This window comes from Buteo buteo, chromosome 13 (genome assembly GCF_964188355.1).
Source record: "Buteo buteo chromosome 13, bButBut1.hap1.1, whole genome shotgun sequence".
In the NCBI taxonomy this organism is placed as follows: domain Eukaryota; kingdom Metazoa; phylum Chordata; class Aves; order Accipitriformes; family Accipitridae; genus Buteo; species Buteo buteo.
Window position 1 is genome coordinate 23,673,496 of NC_134183.1, and position 25,329 is coordinate 23,698,824.

At 49.8% G+C, this 25,329-nt stretch overlaps 1 protein-coding gene across 3 annotated transcripts in view; it reads right to left on the bottom strand.

Annotated features, from left to right (window-relative positions):
- The window catches only part of NTRK3 (neurotrophic receptor tyrosine kinase 3), a 219,917-nt gene that overhangs the window by 172,977 nt on the left and 21,611 nt on the right, over positions 1-25,329 (bottom strand). For all 3 annotated transcript variants that reach the window (XM_075045072.1, XM_075045071.1, XM_075045073.1), the window contains exons 2-3: positions 12,092-12,166; positions 10,689-10,760 (exon numbers count right to left, since the gene is read on the bottom strand). In XM_075045072.1, the coding sequence (XP_074901173.1) occupies positions 10,689-10,760; positions 12,092-12,166 (147 nt within the window). The remainder of the gene's footprint in view (positions 1-10,688; positions 10,761-12,091; positions 12,167-25,329) is intronic.

Consider the following 25,329-nt stretch of genomic DNA (forward strand, 5'->3'; position numbering starts at 1 on the left):
CTCTTACACCTCACCAAGCACATGAATACTCCCACCTCACTATGTTTTCCTTGCTTCTTATTTCCCAGTTGACTTGGCCCACAGGTCCTGCATGGGAGAGGGGCTGGAAAGCCACTGAGCCAAGCAGGAACTGCACTGGTGTGCTTTGCAGGGAAGGTCACTTGAACACACTGAAAGGGAGATGGCATGAGCAGGCAACATTTCTTGTGAGGGAAGAGTAAAAAAAACACAACCCAAAAAAACCAAAAACAACCACCCACAGACCTGGAATGAAACCCACCTTTGCAGCAAATAAATAAATTTCCTCTGCTGCTTATTATCATTAAAACTTCTGTGGCTTGACACTTTACTAAATTATAGATAAAAGGAAAAATGGTCTTCCTGGGCTCAGAAAAGCAGGTTGCTGCCAAGGAGCTGTGTTTACACCAGCTAATGAAAAGAAAGCCTGCCATGAGCCTACAGCACTCACCCCACCTCGGCAGAGAGCAGAGCTACCTGCACCCATAGCACAGGGAGCCAGGAAGCAGCAGCTGGACACCACGAGGGACCAGAGCTGGTGAGCATGCAGGGGCAGTGGGCTGGCATGGGGAGGTGCACCTGTGGGGAATGGGGGACCGATGGGACCACGCCGTCAGCCAGCAGAGACAGCAGCTGCCACCTCCCATGCTGTGTTGAGGCTCCTGGCCACAGCAGGAGATGAGGCTGACATGCTCCACCTACACCTCATCAAACGGCAAGAAAAACACTCAGCCTAGGAGACAGACAGCATCAAGCAGGGACCTGCCTCACACTAGGCTGCTGCTTTCCTCCGGGGGCCTGCGGGGTGGGGATGGGGAGCAGGGAGGCAGCAGATGCCATGAGTGCACCTGAGCATGGGCATAGACTTTTGGGCAGAAATGCTTCTGTTTCCAGCAGCTGGGCAGACAGGGAGGAGTAATGCTCTAAGCAGAGACCTGCCTGCAGCTACACCTGTGCCATGGTGTGATGTACCTCATCACAGCCCCAGGCACACTTGGCTGAGGGGGACAGGGAACTGTTGGTGACTTAATACAGAGTCCAGCGAAGTCTACTTGCTACATTCCTTGCTTATAACCACCCCAAAAGCAGAAACATGTTTTGTCGTTGACAATTAGCTGTATCAAGACCAACAAGAATATCTAGACACGGCAGTTACATTTTTCCTGTTCTTCTCAATACATGATGTACTTAAAAAGGAGAAGTATCTTTCACCCACCCTTTATCTTCAAATATTGGTCACTGTGAGGAATATTTTCAAGTGAAAAGACTAATCACCATGAAGCACCGAGTGCTTCAGACTGCAGCAGGCATTCTTTCATTATTCTGAGACAGCAAATTACCCACAATTATCAACACACACAACTGGATACAACAAACATTTAGCCAAAGCCCATGGGTTGCAGTTGCAGTGAGGTCGAATGGCAGATCTCCTAGAGAACTACTCATGTGAGAAACCCACAGACAGCAGCTGGGTAGCAGTGCTGCAAGACAACTCCATTCATGCTGCAGAGCAAAGCCAGTGCCAGGAGCCACTGCAGTTCAGAAAGTTAGTACTGCGTCCGTCAAACAGGCACCTCGGCAGACTGGCTTCATAGCAGGAGAGATGGAGGAATAAAGGCACCACTGGTAGTGCAACCAGGCTGACCACCCCTCAGGTGGGCTCACACCTGATGGTTTGATCCAGCTTGCAGCTGCAGCCAGGTGTGCACAGCCACTGCTCCACTCACTGCCCTGGGGTGCTTGGCGAGGCTGAAAGGGGAGCGAGTTTGTTCTAAGAGAAGGGCAAAGGAGACAGGGGCTGCGTGCAGGGAGGCCAAGCTGCACATCGAGGCTGAGCAAGAGGTGGGGAAGCCAGGAGGCTTCAGTGCAGGCAGGGAGGCTGGATCAGAGGCCAGGGAAGCTCAGCCGCAGGCTGGGAAGCAGGGAAGCTCAGCCGCAGGCTGGGAAGCAGGGAAGCTCAGCCGCAGGCTGGGAAGCAGGGAAGCTCAGCCGCAGGCTGGGAAGCAGGGAAGCTCAGCCGCAGGCTGGGAAGCAGGGAAGCTCAGCCGCAGGCTGGGAAGCAGGGAAGCTCAGCCGCAGGCTGGGAAGCAGGGAAGCTCAGCCGCAGGCTGGGAAGCAGGGAAGCTCAGCCGCAGGCTGGGAAGCAGGGAAGCTCAGCCGCAGGCTGGGAAGCAGGGAAGCTCAGCCGCAGGCTGGGAAGCAGGGAAGCTCAGCCGCAGGCTGGGAAGCAGGGAAGCTCAGCCGCAGGCTGGCAGGTCGGCATTTGAGTTGGAAGCAGGAGGCCGGCGGGGCAGGCAGGGAGGCCCGGGGGCCCTGTCCGTGGTGCTGAAGCGCGGCCCCGCGGGGCGCACGGTGCCGGGCGCGGCGCCACCCCACGGGACACCCGTGGGCACCAGCAGGGCTGCTTTTCCCTGTCCTAGGAAAGGCCACGCACGACCTCACGGCATGCTGGAGGACAGCAGGCACAAAACATACTCATCTTCAGTCACTAGCAAGTCTACAGACACGGTTACCCACAGCCCCCAGAGAAGACAAACCCCTGGCTCTTACAGGCAGCCTTGTCAATATCCCCACGGTCTCTTGCATCCGACATAATTCACAGCTCATCCCTTCACAAATACAAATGAGGGGAGGGGGCTGGTGGGAAACTCCACCCCCTCGCCCAGTTTTCTAATAAAATTTTATAATTCCAATAAAACACATGACTGCCTAACTTAGGACATTTAAATTCTTGCCTAGGCACACACCATCATGAATTAATGTCCCGTCATTCATGCCCTGTCATATCTTATTGCTCAAATAACATATGACTTTAATGTTTCTATTTTTCTGCCCTGGTGCTTATTGCCTGTACATCAAAAAGGAAAAATCAGCCCTGCAATCATACTGTTAGTAAACCAATATCATGGAAAGAAAAATCCCAGGTGAGATAACTTGTGCAGTCACTTAACTTTCACTCATCCTGCCATGATTATTCACTCTCTCCCCCAGCAGCCTTCAAGCAGGCTTCCACATCCTCAGGTCCTTCTTGGGGAGGGTCCTTCTCCCTGTGCAACACCTCTCACACTGGCATAGGCAGGTAAGACATGCTTTGCACCACATCTAATCAACTGAGCCACAGGGTTCGGGGACCAAGCAAAAGGGACAGCCAGAGGCTGTTTCTGGAGTACCTCCATGCTGCAGTGGACTCAGAACCCTAGGAACAAGATCCTGTCCTTATCATGCCCAGATCTCCAGAAATCAGCTCATTCTGTGCTGCTGGTGATCTCAAAGATGTGGTGAGGTTTAATCAAGACACAGCTACACCTGATCTTCGTGATCACATCTGAGAGGAATGTTTGGCCTCCCTTTGAAGGGAAGCTCGCAACAAGACATCCATCAGGCCATTGTTGCACAGCAAGGACTATGTCACAGAGGACCAGCCCCCCCAAAACCCCAACTTCTCTAAAGTTTACACTTTACCCCAATCCTGAAACAAAGCTTGCAAAAAGACACAAACACACACACACACCCCCATGTAAGAACAGCCTCATTCAAAACATCCCCAGCACTGTCTGCAGCCTCCTTTAAAGAGGGGATGGGAAAAACCAGAACCTTTGCTAAACTACAGTTGCCCATTTCACATGTCTGCCAAAAGACAGTTGATCAAATTGCAGAAAGGGAAATAAGGCTCATAGGCACACAATGCAGCTGGAAAGAACATCTCAACATTTCAAAGGAAGGAAGGAGAGACAAAGCGACAGCAAAATCCCGAGCGCCCAGGTACCAGAGAGAGGCATAACATAAGAATCTGAGCAGGCAACAAATATTTGTGATAGCATTATTATTACTCATCTTGCATTGCAACAGTATCCCACAATTCAAGGCCAGGTTTCACTAGAAACCATACAAGGTGTTATGCTGCAAATAGATCAAATGAAACCAGAAAAAAAACAAATGTTATTCTAGGTTTTCAGATGGGGAACCAAGGCAGGACAAGTCTTGCTGCAAGGTGCACAGTTGCTTGAGTTGGAAACTTTCTTTCCCAGGTCCCACTAGAGTAAATCAGTCACAAACTCACCACTCTGCCTCCTATTATAATACAATAAACCCTCTCCAAAGCCAAGCAAAGCAGCCTGCAGCCAGGAATTAGTTACCCAGCCCTCTGAATGCAGGTCAAATGATTTTGACCCAGCCTGAAGGAAAGTCACAGTCCTGCAGGGAACCGGTCTCTCCCCTGGCCTTGTGCACAATGGCCAGTAAAACACAGGACCTACTTCTGCCACTGCAGGAAAAGGAATAGCTGCAGTTAACTGCTTATCAGTCACCTGCGGTAATGACTGGGAATAAACATGCCATCAAACCACTGCTGCTGATTAGCATATCAGCAAGGACACGCGCTACACTGGCATCCAGGGGATGAAGCAGATGGGGGGCAGAACAGGAAAGTTTATGGAAGCAGAGGAGATGTTACTGCTGTTTATTTTAGTGACTGCTCTATAAGCATGCCCAGCATTTTATAGAAGAACTAGAGATACATGGGGGAAAATGCCTCCCTCATTTGCTCCAAGAAGGGGCTGAAGCAGGAACATCCTTAGGGTACAAATGGGAATCAAAGGGTACCCAAGCTGCCTGCCTGATTAGGGATAGTAAAGGAACATTCACCTAATGGAAATTAAAGGCTGTTTAAACCTCTCTCGTACTTCTTATTTTGCCTATATTCATGGAGTAATTCGGTTCCTATTTAGTCCTTTGCAAATACAACATAAAACACATTAAATTATCAAGGAGGTGGTTTAGATAAATGGATTTTACTTCACTCTCCCAGTGAGCTCAGAGCTTACATATAGTTATATAGCATGCCCCAGCTCATACACACGGACTTGTTAGGCTACACTGACTCGAGAGTGTGGACAGGAAATCAAGAGCAATTAACAGATGACAGTTTGGGCTGGGAGGAGACTGCCAGGATGGGTATGACAGCAGTGCAGCGATGAAAGGACAAAGCAGGGAGAAATCATCAGGAAGGAGGAGGAAGGGCAATAGGACATCCAGAATCAAGCAGAGCATTGCAGGTAGTCACAGGGCCTGGAGCTGGTTATAGGAAGAGAGCAAAAGAGAGTTTAACCCTGCTTCATATATAAGAACGGCTCTTTCAGAGCAAGGCAATAGATCATTAACTACAAAGCAGGGGGAAATGACCCTTGAGCCATGACTGAGAGGCAACAGCGCTCTACTTGGAGTAATTCAGCGTCTGATATTTTGTTTATTTCTTTATTTAGTGTAAGATCTCAATCAAGCTCCCAGATACACAGAGCAAAGAAGGTGAACCTTGCCAGCCTTGCAAGATGGTTGCCTGCAGCCCTTCAAAAGCACACAGGCCTCAGCTGCTGGAGGGCTTTGAGTGCTGTCCTGAAACAGCATTAAAGAGGGCAGAGAGTGACTCACCAACCTTGTGCTGCCTCAGCCACCTCAATTTTCAGGGGAGGCAGCCCAGTTTCTTTCCTATCAAAGCCTAAAATCATAACACATCTCTGGGAATTCCCATGTCAAAGCTACAAAGTACATCCAATACCAGGGTACCAGTTCATACGACAGTGCAAAACTGCCGTGAACCCAACCAGGACACTGAAGCTAACCCCATCCTCAGAAAACAGCACAACCTACAGAGGAGGTTCTGGGAAGCTCCAGATTAATCACAGCTCAGGTTTGCCTGTGAAAACAAGCCTACAGATCAACCAGCTCAGTCTTTCACCAGGCAGAGCAGGTCCCTGTGTATTCCTGCCAGCACCTTCCAGATCTTCCTCAATCCTCATTTTTGGGAGAAAAAGACTGACAGGATCACGTAGATAAAGATACCTGTGGTGCAGGTGATCTGACCATACCATACTCAAAAACCAGTTACACTCAGCAAAAAGCACTCCCGGGTCTCCATCTTTAAGACCCTTGGGTAAAATCTTGAAGAGAAAGCTTGATCCTGAACCCCATCCTTACTCTGGCAGACAGTGCTGAGAGAGAGCTCTTTGACAGGAGCTGTGTCTTGGCCAGCTCACAGACCAATTTAGAGCACGTATAAACCTCCAGAAGACAGTTTAAGAAGAGCCTCTGAATGCAGACAGAAATGGCAATTATTAATTTTCTAAATAGAATTCTGACTACTTAAGCCTTATTTAAAAGTGTGCCTGTCTCTATAATTACACAACATTAATTTGTTTTCTTTACTACACAATAAATAAGGTGTGCACAATTACCCTCTGTAAATACAAGGCAGTGCCTCCTGACTGGCTGGCTGAGCATGCAGCCACCCAGGAAAGCATTCAGAGGGAATCCCAGTCTCTTAAGTACCTGCTTCCCAGTAAAGAGGGACTCAGGCATTACAAACGTCAACTTGCCTAGCTCTAGGCACAACCTGCTGGAAGCCTACTTTCCTACAGCTCCACTGTCCCACAGCCAGCAAAGGCTGGACGCTTTGGCCAGCAGCAAACACGTCCTGTCCTCTCCTGTGCGCTGATTCCTGGTGCACTGTGAAGCTGAGCTCTCCTGCAGATTTCCCAGTGCCTAATGAATGTGATAATGTTGTATTCTTCCCCAGAAGGCACTACAACAACCTCTCTTTACTATTCCTCTGCTTATTTGCATGATACGTGTAGGAACTTGCTATCCTCATGACTTGTAATCCTCTATCAACTGGCCAAAGCATTTCAGTGTTATTAGGAGAAGAACAGAGAGTGAGAGCATGCAAGACTTTACTCAGTAAGCTGTGCTAAACACAGCAACATAATAAACATGTATTCACATGGTTTGTATGTCTCAAATTTAGGAACCATACCATCCTAAAGTTTTCTTGTACAGCCTCAAGCCAAAGGCTGAGGTTTACTGTCAACAAACTTTTCCTACATTCACCCGCACCACCTGCTATCACTAACTTCCACAAATCTTGACTACAAGGGCTCAGTTTTCCACAGCCTAGACCTGCTAGTCCTCGCATCCAGTGTGTGGTGTTCTCCAGGACCATCCCCATATTAGCTGAAGGGCTGTGAAAGCTGCACAGAAATGGGACCAGGAACCCACCAATGCAACTTTTCCCAGCAGAAAGACCTCCAGTGAGGGCACAAAATGACACTGGATGATATCCAGTTTAGATCAGACCCACATCCATCCCCATTCAACACCTAGCCAGTACTTATTCTGGAAGGAGTCAACCACCTCAGCCCAAGTGCCACCAGAAGAGGCAGATCCACATTGCAAAACCCACTGTTATATATTTTGGATTAATTGCCTCTGTACCAGTGATAGGTGTCCTGGTTTCGGCTGAGATAGCATCAGTTGGTGGGTGGTGAGCAACTTGTATATTCCAATCATTTTATTATTATTGTCATTTTATTATTATAATTATCATTATTAGTTTTTTCCTTTCTATTAAACTGTTCTTATCTCAACCCATGAATTTTACTTTTTTTTTTTCCCCCGATTCTTTCCCCCATCCCACTGGGGGGGCAAGGGGAGTGAGTGAGCAGCTACGTGGTGCTCAGTTACCAGCTGGGGTTAAACCATGACGATAGGCTTCACAGCACTGATGCCGTGGAGCCCTACCTCTCCTCATTCAAGGAGAAGGGAGAGGGGTCCAAAGCTATTTCTAGATCCACAACTCTGGCTCCCAGTCACCCACTGCTCCTCCGCTGATTAGGTTGGCCTCAAGCCCCTTACACTTATACAGCTAATTTCAAACGTTAAAGGACAGGGCATGACTGACTCTGCCAGGCTGCACTTTGGAGCACTCTGAGCTCTACCACTTGGGCAGCTGAAGGCTGAAAATGCCCTTCATGGGTTTCTTGCCTTTCCTCCCCAACTCTGTAATGGAGAAGGGGGGAAAAACACAAGCCAAATCTCATCCAGAACCATTATCTTAAAGAAACCCCCGCAAACCCGAGCTCATGCAATTAGAGCTGGGATAAGTGATCTGCTTGTGATTGCACAGCTGGGGTCTGAAGACAAGCACATGCACAGAGGAAGGGCCAGAAATAGAAGTTGCTGGGAGAAGGCAGAGCTATCTGGCCCATCTGAGAGGAGGAAACCTTGATGAAAGGCACTGGGAAAAAAACTCCCTTCAGCAGGAAGCTAGGATTTAACTCAGGATGGGGGGCGTGGGGGGGTGGGAAACCAGCTTTTGAGTCCTCACAGTTTATACACAAGCTCTGTGTGGAAAAACGCCTGCTGCTGCTTCTCAGACCCAGCTTATAGCACCCTGCAAAGGTCCAGCCCAGGGTCCCCACCACCCTGTGCCAGCCCTCCCTGGCAGCAAAACCTCTCTGTCATTCATTAGACACATTTGCCATCTTATTGACTCAACTCCACTTGCAATCATCCAAACAGCCAGCAAAGGAGAAGGAAAAACCAAGCAGCAGAGATAACACGTAGCAGTAACTCAACAAGCCTTAAGAACACCATCCCACAGGCCCCAGCCCCCATCTAGCTGCAGCCAGCCCCACCACAAAGGGATTGGGACAGTATCCCTCACTCCTGTCAGCTACTGTACCTGGTTACAGCAGCCCAAGACTTACAGCAGAGTGACATTTCCATTAATCCTTTTATCCCTGGCTCCTACGTGCAGCGGCTGCAGAAAATGTCAGGACTTTGGTGAGCCAAGCTCCCGGGAGGTAGCGGCTGCGGAGCAGCCAAGGAGGCACCCCAATGCATTTGCATGGTGCCATGGCCATGAACCCCAGGTGGCACCAGGTGCCTGCCAGGCTGCACAAAGCCTGGGGAGCCACCCCAGAAAAAGCTGCCTGGCTGCAAGGAAGCAGCAGCACCATGGTCCAAGAGCCTCTGGTGAGCAGGAGGGAGCCACTATCCCTGCAAGCACCAGGTCTCCATCCCCAGGTGCCCGGCATCTGCCATGGGGGACATCCACCTTGCAAACATCCATGCTGCTAGGTGCCAGGAACAGCATCAAAACCCGCTGGCAAACACTAACCAAATAATATACTTACTTGCCTCAAGCTTCAAAAGGCAAGGAAAGAAAGATGTTAAGAACATGATCAATCTTACATGGCCCAAGCAGTAAACAAACACATATTTCATCACCACATACCAACCTTAACTCTTGACACAAGATGGATGTGGGGTTTTTTCCAATCTCAAAAGTAATCTCAAAAGACAAAAACAAACACTTTTGGAAAAAGCAACAACAATTGCATGTGTACACATTAATGACACATTTAGCCTCAAAACAAGCATTCATGGCCTTCTAAACTCCTATGACATCCAAACTAATTTCATCAGGAATCAAATGTTATTCATTTTATCTGCTAGATACATAAACAGCAACTGCACAATTGACAAACAACATCCACCCCATCCCCCCTCCCCCCCAAAAAATCAATTGGGAGAGGTATTCAGAGAGAACACTTCCCAGTAACAAACAACTACAGAAAACACAAAACAAACACTACAAATCAAAATAACAAAGCACAGAAATCAGGAAAATCCCAGTGGTCAGCTTTAAGAAGGGTTTATTATGACAAAAGATGCACTTCTTTAAACTCAAAAAAGCTCCATGCTTGTTCACACGTCCTTAACTATTCCTGCCCTCTGATACTGCAGATCTCCTATTTAGCAAGTACTTTACCGTCACTTAGCAACTGTAACTGGTTTTCCAAAAAAGAAGCTTTTGGTGTTTTTCAGTTCACATCATGTCTGAGCAGATATCAAAAGACAAATCTATCCTGCTCTGCAGGTCACATCTATCTCCCTCCGCCAGGAACATGCCCATATCGACGGCCGCATGCATCCGCAGACTCAAACAGATTGCACACTACGCCTGTCTTTCATGGAAGAAGCCACTAGCATTAGTTTCCAAAAAGCAGGGATACACACATCCAGCCCACCAGCTCATGCCCAAGGCCAGGGCCTCTTACCAACCCCTTTTCACCTTTTATATCTATACTGGAGCTGAGAGGGGTTTGATCTCAGACACAGTCACTTTGATGAGCTATTTCAAGCCCATGGAGTGCCTTGCACACTTACCTGAAATTCAGGCTTTCCTTTATCCCCTTGGGAAAAGTAAATACATATCCAGAAAATAAATCAGTGCCCTTGGCCTCAAGGATGCAGGAATTCCCCTGAAGACTGTACCTGGTGGCTAACGACATCCCATGATAACAGGCCTCTAGTCTCTCTGGCACAAAATGTCCCTACCCCAGGCCTGCTGCAGATGCCAGTTTAAGAAGTCAATAATTAGGAGCAGAGCTGGCAGCTTCACACCCCAGGATTTAACCAAAGGGCACCTTTCTGGCACAAAAGCTAACGAGCAGGGCAGGCTCCGACTGTGTGCTGGGGCATGCAGCTGCCCCCCAAACTCTGCAGAAAGGGAAATGTACACCGGCCACCATAAGGCTGCTAATGACTCAAGTGCTCGTTAGAGCGGCAATCAAAGCCAGGGCAGTTAGTAGAAACCTAAACCCATCAGCTGCCCAGACGGAGCTTGCCCCATTCTGCATCGCAGCCCATTGCACTTCCCCGTGCCTTCGCTTTTCCTTCTCCTGCCCTTTACCACCTCTCCCTCCCTTTTCCCATGAGCATCCCCCGTGCCTCCCGCTGTTCTCCCCAACGGGCGCTTTGGGGATCCACTTTGGGCATTGCCTTTCTAGAGAGAGCAGAGGGAAAAGGGGGCAGGAGCCTCCGGCACTCACATGTAGCGCAGGTGAGGGTTCTTGGCAAAGGCGCGTGGCTGGATGTTTCGTAGTCCTGAGTTCCTGATTGTCCTGCAAAGGGATACAGAAAGGCAGCGATGGAGTCAAGGGTGACGACTGCTCTAAAACCCTGTGCTCAGCACCTGAGGTGCACTGGGAGGCCTGCAGTGCCCCCACCCAGGAGGAACATCTCTCCCCAGACAGCCTCTATGAGTTACAAGCAAAAAGGAAATTGGGTTTTTCAGCTTCATCTGATATGATGACAGCACAGAGCTGCTGCTGGGTGAGACTCTCCCCGCACATCCACCAAGGCTTGCTGGAGCAGCCCAGAGCATCTTCTGCTCCTCTCTTCTCCCTCCATCTTCACAAGCAGCATTGCCTGGCCCCACAGCAAACCTAACAGCCAGCACTGCCATGTCCCCTCCCAAGAGAAAACCCTTCTGCTTGCAGCTCTGATAAAGAGGGGTCAGTATTTTGCATAGGGAGTTATGGACACTGAAGGGGGAATCCTCTGCCCACCCTGTTTTGGAGAAGCTGTATCAGCACTATGACCAGGGCTTATTAATATCTGCTGCAGACAAAACTATGCCTGACTCCATTGCTGTTTTCTTAGGTGAAATGAGAACAGCAGCCAGCCTGCTTACAAGGGGGGTGTGTGTTAAAAGTACAACTTGCTGGTGTTGGGTTATCGAGTGCTCAGCAATGTACACCTCTCCTCCAGCCTGCAAGCAAGCTGTACATGGTGTAAAGCTCCCAGTGAAACACATTAGCAGAGTCTCCAATTAACCCTGAGCAGCACTGTGCATCTCATGCAAGTAGCACCCAGGGTGCTCCCAGCTCTAGGAGGGGGAATTAAGGGATTGAGCGGTATCCTCACTCAGCCAGGCTTCCCAAGTGCCTGGCAAGCCCCTTCAATCTCATGGACCTCAGTTTCCCCTCCGTGATGCACAAAGTCAACCTTTCCTGGTGCTCGGAGGGTTGTACAGGGAGATGCAATTGCCTTATTGTGCAGGACCACCGTGATGGCAACTGCGCTAAATGAGGACCAACAGCCCAGCAATGAAGGATCAATGGCGACAGCTGGAATTTCCATTGTGGGGCTGAAATGAGTCAGAACAATGCACAAGCCCAGAACCAAAACCGCGGGGGAGAAGAGAGGTCAGGGCTGATGTATGTTGACAGAGCTGTCAGGAGCTAGCGATCTTCCTTCTCGCAGACCCAGCAAAGACCAAAAAGCACCACTTCTCCATTTTGCAGAGTCTCGTAGCAAAATACCACAGAGCCAGTAGCTTAAACAGGCTCTGAACATCATGGCATGGAGACTGCAGATGGAGGGAAGCTGCAGCTCTTTGCTGGAAGGGACTGCCCGGTGCTGTTCTCCCCGACACGCAGGACATACTCACAGCCTCTGGAGTCCCGTGTACAGCTCCATGTCAACAGCATTCAGCGTCTGCAAGTTCTTCCAGTTCTCTATGTGTCTGTGGAGAAGAAGGAAAGGCTCAGCTGTGGCACAACCAAACGGTTGCTCTGCCCATGCAGGGGTCAGCACATAGCGAGAGCTTGTCATGCCCTACCACCCAGCCCCACACCTCTTCCCACCTTCCTTCACCCAAAACCTTCTTGCAACAGGTCTGGGGATTAGACCTGCTTAGGCTTCAGCATCCGCACCCTCAGACATGTACAGTATGCATCACGCTGCCAAAACAAGTAGTTTCTCATGCTGCTTTTTATTTTGTTTTCCTAGCACTTTGGGAAAGCCAAATAACATGGTTTTACCAACAGTTTTGACTGTAAAACATGCAACTGAGCCATTGAACGTCCTTGCCCAAGTCACTGACCCTCTCTGCACCACACTGCGCACATTGGTAAAACAAAGACACGATCGAGACAGCTCACGCAAAAGGACTGAATGCAAATAAAACCTCTCAACAAAAACTCAGGGCCTAAATGGAAAAAAAAAAAAGTCACATTTATCCAATTTCTTACTGGGGTAGACAAACAGGGTCCTAGTCTTTGCTGGCTGGAAGTGCTGCTGGCAGGAGAGCACCAAACAGTTTGGAAACCATGGCTTTATTATAAATTCCTCAGTCGCCCAGGGCACTCTTGCAGGTATGTTATAGAGAACAAAACCAGAAATTGATCTGTCACTGTGAGATCATTATTCAGTAAATATTAGAGCCGTGGGAAGGTGACAGATCAACAGCCCCAGAGAACGGGGTCCGCTGTTATCAGCAGCACAGGAGCGATGCTGGCAGCAGCATGGCCGGCCAGCTGCAGCCATGGGCCTCTGCTAACAAGCTGCAATGCTGCGTGGTGGGGAAGGAGCTCAGTCTTCACCCCCCAGGCAGTCCTTGGCCAGCTCGGACTTTCTCCCAGATTAAACTCAGACACCCTGCCACCAGAAAGCACAAACATTTTCAAGAGGGTCTTTGCTGGGCAGCAGGTGGAGATGGTGCTCTCTGAAAGTGCACTGAGAAGGGGAAAAACATCTGGCTGGTCCCCTTAGACAACATGTGAAAGAAGCCCAACTTCAAAATTTATGAACACATGCACCCAAACTCACATCTGCCTCGATGCAATAGTTGGCTTTGGACTTGGCCCTGTAGAGGGGAAACATTTCTAAGTGATGCAGGGTTGGGGTGAAGAGCCAACACTGAGAACCATCCCATGATTCTATGATTCTAGGCAAGAAGGTTGCAGGACCCCACATGGTGGTCCAGAAGGTAAGCAGAAGAGGGGCCTTTGACCACTTCCAGAGCAGTCACAGGGCCACACATTCCTCCTCCAGCACTCACTATGCCTTGTGGTTGCACAAGAACAGATGAATTAGCGTGACAGAAGTATACGGACTTATTTGAGCCATATCCCAAATACCATCCAGCTCAAGAAAGAAAAATACAAAGCCTGGACTAAATCTAAACATATTTCTCTGCTCTCACCATGCAGATCCAAGAAAAGTAGAGACCCACAAGAGTCACCTCTGCTTTCCACATGTTCCATAATTGTCTGCATACCCTGAGGGGTTAGCGTAAGGACACAGCATAAGCTCCCAAATGGCTGCTGCATGACAGTGTAAGTTATGGTTCATCCTCAATGACCTGCTCATCGGCTTGGATCGCCTGTGTCCCAGACAGAATGAGAAACAGGACATTATTACAGCCATTTCGTATTCCCTGCCAACATCCAAGGCCCCTGCGAACACTTGCAGAACAAAACACAGACTGGGAGGAGTCAGTCAAGAGATCCAACGGCTCACTGAAACCCTTCCGAGACAGGGCAGGACTGCGAGTTCAGCTCCTGGGCCACAAGATTGCAGGACTTAGCAAGGCTAGAAACACAAGTTGAAGACGTTTCACATCTGCAACTCCTACATACCCAAAGAGAGGGTCCTCCAAGAGAAAGAAAGAACATAAAAAGAAGCAGGAATGTGATGATGTGGGTTTACCACCGGGGCATGCTGAAGCTACAGCATCCAAGCAATGACCTTCGGGGAGGGATGGAGCAGCCACGAGCCAGAAACTACAGAGCAACCACAGCTGGGAAGGAGGCGGCGGCCAGGTTGGCTCTTGTTTTATTGATTGTGTTTGCTAAAAAAAGTCAAGGTTATTTTTGACCTGACACTCAAAGCCATGTGGGCAGCATTCTAGAAGAGGCAGAAAAAGACCTGAGCTTTTTGCCAGCGACATGCACAGGCATGACTTTCTGATGACTCAACACTGGGGTATGGGGGTCTTGGGGCCCCCCATGGCCAAGCCCCCCCAGAACTGACATTACACTAGGCTGTAAATACAACTCCACAGCCTGTGTTTCAGCCTCCCAAATGAAGCCCATGAGCCTCCTGATCCAAATATGCTTTAGTATGTTATTTAACATAGCCACACAACACCCATAAAGTGAGAGACAAGAGAAGCAACGGTGGAAATACATACACATACTCTTACATATAGGATAATCCCCCAACTAGAAGCTGCTTTACGTTGAGTGCAACACAGAGAAATAGCATCATCCTGAATTAGGTGCACAGGTCAGCAAGGGACTTGGAGTCCTATAAGCTACACAGACACTTCCCTTCTCAGGGACTCCCAGAAATGGCTCTTCCCCTTTTTTCTTTGATTTTTCAACTCAGTAAGAGTTGCACCCTTGCTCCTATAAGTAGCAAATTAGTCTTGGTTCACAGGCATCTCACGGATACACCAGGAAAACCATTTTCTTTGGTTCCCTATTACTTTGGAAAGAATAGTGTAACTTTGCACTGGCTAGGTTCACCTGAATCCACTTTAAAAACAAAACAGAAATGCATCTTATTCTGAAAGCTCAAGGAGTCAAGCTGTGATTGCAAAATTGGCAGTGGTTGCACAGGAAAGAAAACCAACCAAGCAAAGAAACTCCACCCTAAAATTTAAGTCCCTCTTCACGTCCTTCAGTATCTCAGCTAGCTCCCCCTCTTTTCCTTCCAGGGTTTTGCTTGCCCTAGAAATCTTATATCCTCCCAATTGCTGCCGAAGACTGAGACCTTCCCTTCTCCTCTGCCTCGGTTCATTAACCTGGCAGGAACACGGGTGCTGGGTTCATGCCAAATACAGATGTGATAACTCCCAGCCCTGCCCTGGTCTCTGCAATCAGGCATTGAGGTATGAATTACAGTCAGTGGGTTACTCCCTCCTCCCTGCAAACATCTCTAAATATATATTCCTGTGGCATTCCTCAGTTATTACTAAAGTAAGCTGCTCTTCTGCAAGACACAATAGCTTCAAGACCAATACCATACTTCACAAATCCTGAACTGCTCACCATATACACATCCACCTAGACTCATTTCCAACTTCTAATCAAGACCACATGAGATGCATCGCTAGCACAGATGAGATTGCTCACTTTTTTTTTTGGGGGGGGGGTGGGGGGGTGAAGGGGGTGCTTGTTTAAATACTCTCCTCTTTCTCATACTTCTTGTCTGTTTGGAGGGTCCTGCTGGTCCAGGTCTGCTTGCACTGCAGAGCTGCCTTTATACCATGTTTTTTACAGATTGTTCAAAATCCACCTTAGGAGTAGCTAGGGCTTCGCCCTCCCAACTCACACTGAAACACTGCACCAGAACTCCCTTGCTCTTCTGATCTCTTACCCACAAGCATTTTACATCCATTTTCCCTTGTGTCAAAATTGTCTTTGCTTAATCAGCTTTTACTTTCCCAGCACTTTCTCCTCCTTTCTTTACAAGGAAGAGCCAGAACCACCCAGCTATCATTTATAAGTTACATGAAGTCAGCTCTTCGAAGGCAGCAAGTCTGTACCAAGCAGTGAAGTGCAAGGCAAATTGTCTCAAGTGCCTTGAAGAGATACTAACTCAAGTCCCAGAAGTGATGCAGATATATTGCTCAGGCAGAGTCCCCCTGGCGAGGTTATTTTGCTTCTGGTTTCAGACCCAGCACAACTGGCGCTCATGCTTGGTGACCTACGCAAGAAGGACCCCTGTGATAGACACTATAATAGAAAACAGTTCTCTATTTTCTTCATCAGCCTATTTAAGCTCCTTCTTCTTGAATAAGAGTGACCAAAACCACAGAGCAATCTCCAGGAGGTCTCACTTGTATAACAGCACAAGCAACTCCCCAGTTACACTGGAAACACCGTGACTTGCAGCCTGAGATCACGCTGGCCTTTCTCATAGCCCCATCAGCCTGGAGGCTTGTTTTTACCCCATAATTGAGCACTGCACCAAGCACTTCTATCCACCAGGTTGCTTCCAATTGACATGAATTCCCAGCTGGCAGCAAAAGCCCCGTTACACCCACATTTGCATTCATCCCACTTTGCATTACAGACTCTTGGTTTTGCTACTGCTGCTCTTCTCCTTGGCCACCCTCACCCCACCTTGCGTTCCCACAGCCCCAGCACCGTGCCAGCAGCAAAGTCCACGAGTATGCTCCTGCCTTTTGTGCCAGCGTCCTCAACAAAAGCAGGAACCAACATCACCTCCAGGGAACCTCAGCAGTTATCTCCTCTTTCAACACCTCCCACCACCACTTCTCCATTTTCCAGCTCTTCACCTACAACAGCTGGACTATACTGTGTCTTCTCCAGAAAAACAAAGCACTTATGATGTAATGCAGCATCATATTAACCTCTCACCACGAAGTCATCTCTTTGCTGAGGAAATCAGTTACCTTTCCAAAGGAAGATATGGGGTTAGCCTGACAAAAGCTAACTTTAGGAGGCCAATCCTGCATCGTATCTCAGCCTCCACGTACCTACAGCTGTGCCTTTACAACTCATTGAAAGCATTGTAGACCACTGAAGTCAGACCAGTGGTCAGTCCACAGCTTGCGTGCTGTGTCCCAGTTAATAGCAAACTTGTGAAGCATGAAGCCCTGTTTGCAAGCTCCACAGCGCACGGGCATCACATCCCACTCGCAGATTCCAGGGCACCGTGCAACGCCAGCAAAGCAGCAGGTGTCTTTGCCCCCGCATCACACAGATGCAGAGAGAGATCAGCAATCTTCTTGACCGTACGGTCACCAAGTCACAGGGTTTAGGTTTTGTCTGGACTCCAGAAGTGCCAGGACCTTGCCCCACTTTCTGGAAGGGGACCCGTAGCCACCAACCCCTTGGGAACGGTGGTTCCTTTCATTCCCAGAAGGACACCATGCAAGGAGGTGTTTGACAAGGCAGGCTGGTGTCACCTTCTTGAGACCGCACAGCAAGCCTGCACAGCTCCACGTGCTCCCCTTCCAGCCCAGGGACAATGCAGCAAGAGAGACTAAAATAGCCACTGGGATTTAAACACAGCCAGGCTCATTTCGTCCCACATGCATGAGGCAGAGGTGAAAAACAGCCTCTTATACCGATTTACCAAGTGATTAGCTTGAGGCTACTTAAAGTGTCTTGGCCTTCCTTCACCCTTCTCATACAACAAGGATAATATTTATCTAATCTCTCTCAGCTTTTCAAGCGCTGCGGTCAATAGCTAAAAAGGCACTCGATAAGTGCCAAGTATTATATAGCATGTGTACACACGTGCTACCCAAATCTATATCTAGCCCAGACCGGAGGGGAGCAACTTTTCATCAGGATGCCATCAGCTCCATTCACTGCCAGAGCAAATGACACGTCCCTTTTAGAACCATGCTGTACAAGTGCCACCGCTCATGTTTTGATGCTGGGCAGTGAATAAATTGCATGCCAGCAAGCAGGCAGCACACCGACACACACACAGTTTGTTTTTTTTATATATATATATACACACACACACATATATATAGGAAAGGCAAGCAGAGTGTTTGACTCCTCTCTCTTGTAGGGCAACAGGAAAATTGATGCGTCATCCAGGCATATTATACTTCGCGATCCAGACAGAAGCATTAGCTTTCAATTACCTGATATGTTTAGCATTATAAACAAACCTCCAGGCATGCCAGCTCCAGACCATGCAAATATGAATTTGACTGCGGGAGGGAATAGAGGGAAGATGTCTCTTAAAACCCTTGACCAGTAAGACCTGCCTCCTCCAAGCAGAGGTGCTGCAGATGTTGATGGGCAGCCCTGGAGGCTGGGAAACCCGTGGCACTGGTGCAGGTCCCACACCCCAGGGCAAAGCATAGCCACAGTGGGGGTTGCCAACTCCTTTTATCCATCCCTCACACACCATGCAGGGCTGAGGAAGCCATAAAGGAATCAGCCATCTTTCACAGTATTGTAAGGCACTTATCACATACATTTAATAACTAGAGGCACGAAGGACTTGATTCCCTCAATATGGAAGTTATAAAAGTGAATTGGTAACTGAGCATTAAAGGCAAGTGCAGCTGAATAAAGACTTATGAGGGCAATATTTTCCCCATTTAAAGTGTGGGCTTCCCCTTCCCAAAAATGCATGGAAAATTCACCCAGCAGTGGATAACTTCGCATCATTAAGGATAATTTGAGGTCAGTGAGAAAACTGGGGGGGGGAGAGAAAGCAAATCCAGCTTTGTAGAAACAATTATGAGCATAACCCCACTGTGCAATTGTGATTCATCAAGGTAATGATCATAAAACACACCACTGCAACACAGCTCCCTCTGCACTAGCAGATCTGCTCCTCTTGCCAAGGCCACGTAGGGGTACACAGATGCTGCAGAGGATGCGATGGGGATGTACCCAGTCCCCATCCCATGGGCCCAGCTACATCCAACCCAACAATCCAAACTGGGCCCTTTCAGAAAGGCTGGGCAAAGGAAAAAGCCCCCAGTCCGCCCAGCTGGGGAGAGTGTGGGAACACTACAGCCATGCACAAGCCACCGCAGTGTGGTGTCTCAACAGCTTTTCTCCAGTTTCCTGGAGAAACCCAACTGCTACACACAAGCAACTCGCAGGACACAAAGCATTCAGGGGAGAGGACTCCCCTGCAGGGCACCTTTCAGATGAGCCCAGAGGAGCTTCACGCTTACCCCAACAGCATCTGCCTGGCCCCAGGCTGGCTAGGAGCAACCACTAGATGCAGAAGAACTGCTACAGCTGCACTAACAAGATTGCCATATAGACACCCTACTGTGGAAGATACCCTGAGAAGCAGCTTTAAGCTCTGCTGAACATGCTTTTTCCAGGCACTACAATTAAGCCATGCTGCTTGGCACCCATAAGGATGCATAGGAGCTGTACCTAAAGGAAAGAGGGAAAGCTCGTGCATTCAAAAGACAGCAGTGCCAACATGACCAGGAGCTCACCCGTTGCTTTTGTCCCCAAGGACACAAGACCCTCTCAGGTACAGGGTGCACTGTGCCCTGTGTTTGTGCATTCCCCCTTTTTCCTTCTACGATCTCCACAAGCCTCCAGCTCACCCCAGGACAGCCTCCACATCCCGCACCGACTCTGGCTGGTGACTTATGGAGCAGAGAGCATCCCTTCCAGGGACAATGTGTCAGTATTACTAGAGGACAGCAGGCTGCCTGGACCCAGCATGGACAGATTGCTGCAGCACATGGGAAGCAGTATGTTCCCATTATCACACACTACATCCAAGGTTTCTTCAGTGCAGGAAGAGTTATGCCCAGTCACTTTCAGAAAGGAAGAAATAGGTGCAAGTGGGATGGCAGAGCTGAAGAAGTGCTGTGGGCAGCAGTGCAACTGCCATCACAACAAATACCCTCCTTAATATCCCATCACTATTACTCAGCTAGTGCTGGGAGAAAGCAGACCTGGGGTCCCGAGCAAGAACCGAGGTGTCCAAAATCATCACAGTGCTGAAGAAACCTCTTTTACCAGAGATGAGCAACAGTGCAAAAGCTCCAGGAAGAAACTCCCAAGGGCTGCAGCATTCCCTGCACAGGAACCAGGAATGGGGGGACAGTGACCCTGAACCCCTTTGTGTACAGGCTGGGCTCCTGGCTCAGCCCCAGCTCCCTGCCCACCACCTCAGCCTCTCCCAGTTGCTGCAGACTCTCTTCCCACCTCTTTCTTATTTATTGCCTATCGCTCTCTGACCCCCACACAGTCTCAAACACCACTTGAAGTGAGAGAGCACGAGATGAGCAGTTTAGTCCTGCAGACATGGACATAAACACACAAATGTAACCACCTTGGGCTGAAGCATCAGCAAGAGTGAGAGCTCACCCCTCGCCTGCAGCATCAGCTGTAGCTCACTCCCCTTTTCCTCTGGGTGGCAGACTCGGAAATGATGATATTTCCCCCAAAAGGCATTTCTTTTTGTTACTCTCTGGCAGGAGAGCCTGCAAAGCCAGTCCTCTGTGCCCAGAGAGGTGCTGCCCACCGTTAGACATGGATCTGGGGTATGCAGAGCAAAAGCTCCTGCTCAGGACCGCTAACATCAACCTGCATGTGTCTAATCACACTACATCTCTGAAACAGCCGTGCAGCCAGCTGGGACAAGAGGGCAATCCAAGGGCAGAAAAAACAATTCCCCTGGGAGTTTTACACCAAGCACAAACCTCAAGGTGAGGCAGCACCCTTTGCTTTATGGGGCACAGGAGACCAAAAGAGCTTCCATTTTTAGTCAGTTCCCCAGGCACCTGCCATGCCAAAGGAAAAGATGCTTTTATCCATAGGATTTCATATGCAGTGAGAGCCAGCAGTATGCAGCGTTTTGTGGTCTTTAAAGATCAAACAGCATTTTATAGAGGAAGCAGCACCCTGGTCAAAATCAGCTTCAGTAATCATATTCTGTCTTATTAAACCCTCCCTGCAACTTCAAACTGGAGGTCAGATTGCCTCACACTCCCATTTCCGAACAGGTTCAGGGCTTTTCAGAAATTGAAGCGTATATATATATAAAAATTAATACAGGCAGACAGAGCTGCCAAGCTCTGCTCCAAAGGCAGCTGTGTTTCTCTCCTGGAGAGCATAGTGCCTACACACATTAGCAAGACAAGAAAATGTACTAAAGGCATGGGATCACTAGAGTTTAGCTTGGCAGGAACAACTCTTGATACAGAGTAGTGCCAAAGAGCGTGCGGTGGATAGGAGCCCCCCAAAAAGGCACAGGGCCTTGGTGATGGCCAAGATGATGTCCTGATAGATCATATTAGCTCAGCTAGGACACAAAGGGGAGCGCTGCCAGCCACATGCATGCATTGCACTTCATGCTGTGCTTGAAGACAGTAAAATGGATGGAGGAGGAAAAGGTGAAAATAAAATCTCCCACGAACTGGCTGTTACTGTGATATACAGTGCTGGGAATGAGGCGGCAGGAGCAAGAGTCCAGCAAGAGCAGATGCAAGAGCCAGGGGATGGGGCTGCACGAGCGCAGTGGTTGGAGGGGGCTGTGGTCCTTAATCCAGACTCGCTGCCTTTCCTGGCCCTGCCCACTGCCACCCACCCACGCAAACCCGCAAGCACACTTTCTAAAACCACAGCCTCCACGGGAGTCTAAATTCAGGAGCTTTTTACATCCACACCAGCTTCAGCGCAAATCCTGTTTCAATGTAGCTGCACGTTTTGGGGCAGATCCTTCCCACTGCTCCCGTGCCTGGATCCCAAAAGTGGCACAGAAACCAGAGCTTGGAGCTGCAAACCTCAGGTGCCAAAAGGTCCCTCTGCTTCTGCACTGTTATGGCTATTCAGCAGCCAAATCCAGCACCCTTCCTCAGTCCCCCATCCCACTTTATCCTCCTCCACAGCTCCACCACCCCCGTAGCGTGGCTCATCCCGTTTCCAGCTTTCCCACACACCCTGAACACCAGGAAAGCCGCTGCCCAAGCAAGGGGAGGGGAGAGCCAATCTTTCTTGGACTTGGATCCCGCTCCCACGAAGCATTTGTTTTCCCAAACGGCTCCCAAGGAGCCTGAACTTTGATCCTCCAGCATTTTGGCTCCTCAGATGTTTATGAAGCTTGAACAAGCGGGCAGCAATGCCCAGCTGGGCTGGCCACAGGCCAGGATCCCAGCCGCTCCTCTTCGGACAGCCACGGGCAGAGCAGCTCCAACCTGCAAGGAGACTTGCCAAGGTCCCTGTAACCTCCATGGCACAGCAGATCTGCCTGCCCAGCCTGCCGGCTGCTCCCCGTAAAACCAAAGGACCAGGCAAGCTCTCCATGGAGTTTATTTTGAGTCAACTGCCACGACCCCGCCCAGGCTTGTATCTGCATTGCAAATAAATCACAGCCCGCTCTGCTCAGCCTCCCCAGCAGCGATGAAGGGGCTCCTTCATCACTCATGAGAAGGGGCTCAGTCCCCTTCTCCCCAGCCAGGAAAAAAACCTTCCTTCCCCCTTCCCCCCCACCCAAGCTTTTGCTACGAGGGGGACACGCCAGCTTGCTCTTATTGCAGAGGTGTAAGAGCAGAAGCATCACTCAGGAGCAGAGGGATGTACACATTAAGACATGGTGACTCAGAGCTCTAGGCTTCCCAGGATAGCAGATATTTTGTGGGAAGTCAGCTGGCTCCGAAAAGGAAAAGCTAACCAGCATGCCTATAAACACAACACAGGCAGGAGGAGGCAGGGAAGGGAAGAAAGGAGAGCAGGGAGGGAACAGACACTTTAAAAGCTCCTCTCCCAGCGCTCTACTTTGTTCATATAAACGTGAAAAAAAAAAATGCCTTGCAAAAACGTTATAGGAGAAGACACTCTGACAGCCAGAGATGCTGCTAAACAGGTGGTTGTGTTTGAGCTGATCTAGCTACACAAATAGCAAATCTGGGGACCATTTCTATCTCTTATTGCAGCTCAGTCTGCCATTCCTCCAGATAAAGGCATAAGTGAATTACTGAGAAGCCTCTGCTCGCCCGGCACCTCGACAGAGAGCAGCACTCACAGCCAGGGCTTGCCAGCACTCCAAAACCAGCCGCCCCAACCAAGCCCCTACCCTTCGCTCCCCACGGGCACCTCCTCCACCAAGGCCAAATGTGGGGTGAAACCCTTGAGCTCATGCTATCCAAACACACTGCTGTTGATCTGCGCTGGCTGTTAAGCAAACGCATTTTGCTTTACACCAGGAGTGAGGCAGGAGCACACAACCTGAGTTACTGCAGCTTGGCCAACACGTGGCAACTCATTAGCCCAGCGCTGACATCCTCACCCTCCGCTAGCAGGCTCTCCTCGCACCGTTTGAAAATGTCCTTCATCACCAGGCCTTGGGGGTTAGCACATAGGTTTAAGGCCACAACGGTGAGAAGCAATGACATCCAGTCCCCAGCCGGGCCGTGGCATGCCCCTTTCCATAGACCAAGGCCACATCCCTCGTATGAGACATGAGCATAGACATGACAAGCCTGACGGCTTGGTGCTCCTGAAAATGAGTCTCCTATTTCTGAAGCTTTTCCAAGAGGCTGGTGTTACACTGACAGGTATAAAAATCTCGCAGGATCATTTGAGGGATCCAGAGGTCCTGCTCAGTTGTAACTGCAGAGAGGCAGTGAGCGAGGAAGCCAGACCACACCTCCTGATGGCACCTGCCCTTTCACAACTTGGGTTGAAGATGTTTTTAATGGGACACATGTCTTTTTGGTGCTGTTTAGGGTCAGGGAGCGATTTCAAAGCCAGAAAGCAGATCATCAGACAAAGTCCTTCCAGGGAGATTTTGTTCTTGGATTTTTTTTTTATTTTTTTTTTTTCTTTTTAAAGAATCACTCAAACTTTGTTTGTGCTCCTGGGCAGCTGGAGAGCCAGGAGGGTCCCAGCACTAGCCCAACCTCAGAGCGAACTACATGAGCCCAGAGAGTTATCAGCAAAGGGAAGCTCATTCTGCACAAAGAATACGGACATTGTCTGCCGCCAGCCCCGGGCTGCCCTCCGGGGAGCAGGCTGGCTCGGTCGCAGCCTGCAGCAGCTGGGGCCCAAGAGCCCGCACTGCGTGCCAGGCTGGGGCTTACAGGGGACAGCAGCTGGTGGGGGACAGCCCTCATGCACGCCAGCTCCTTCTCTCTCTGTGGATATTGCAATGGGATGGAGAAGGGCTGCCTTGAGGCTCCCTCCTCCTCTGCCCCAGGAGGGCTGGGACCAGGTGTCACCAACCCCAACAGTTGGTATCAACCCACCAATATGCCCTCGCCCACAGCCTCCCCACCCCAACCTTGCACCAAGCTTGTGGGATGCCCACCAGCCTCCGAGCTACCTTCGAGCTTGCCAGGCAGCCAGCAGACCTACCCAAAGCCCTACTGGGCCCCCCAAACCCAAGGCACCATCAAACCACAGACAAGCCCCAACAGCACTGGGTCAAGCCTCTCTCTGATCTCTCCTGCTGCAATGCCAACCAAGGCTTGGATTCAGCCTCTGGGACAGACACTGTCACCATGCCAGGCTTGTGCCCATCACTGCATTCCCAAAGCTTTCTGCACCAAAAAGCATAATTTACAGTCCTTCTAGCTGTTGCTCTGGCTCCCAGTGAGAGCAGGAGTCAGAGAAGGAAGCAGGATGAGGATGGAGGGGAGGGCAGAGCCCAGAGCCAAACCGGCACTGGGATGCTCCAAGGCCAGAAGCTGCCCTTCTTTCCCCCAGGACTCCGGGCCATACAGAAAAGCAGGGGCAGATGAAAGGCATCCCTGACTCCCACAGCCCCCACCACCACTGGAATTGCCTCACTGGCAATGAGCACAGCAATGCCACCAGCTTGGGAAATCACCCAGTGCATCAGCAGCTGCAGCTGGGTTGTTTTTGGTTTTTCACATCTTTCCCCTATCTCCCCTTTGAAAAATCCTGTAGTTGCTATGGAAATAGTCTCATCAGTATGGGTGGAGTGTAGCAGTAGCAGCCAAAACTCCCTGTGGCTCCCAGTTGACACCAGTGCCTAGGAACTGGCAGCATTGGAGATTATCCCAAGCTGCACAGGGGATACCTGCGCTTAAAGCAGCACTTGGCAGCGATGGGTAAGCAAGACCCGTCTGGGAGTAAAGGGCAGGGACCTGCAATTCACCCAGGGATAAACCAGGAAAAAAAAAAAAGAAATAGAGACATCCTCACACCAGCTAAGGGATGAGACCGTTATAAACAGCAAAAAGCTGCAATCTGCCCCAGGGATACCCTCACTGCGAGCAGGAGGTGGCCACAGACAAGGGTAGCAGGAGCAGAGCTGAGCTTTGTCACTGGCCCTGCCACCGGTTCAATGCAGCCCTCCAGGGAGGATTCTGCCACCCTCTCCGTACTCCCACCTCAGATATGAAGCTAATAAGGAAGCAGGGTGTGAACGGCAACTGTCAAGTGTTGTGAAGACAGTTGA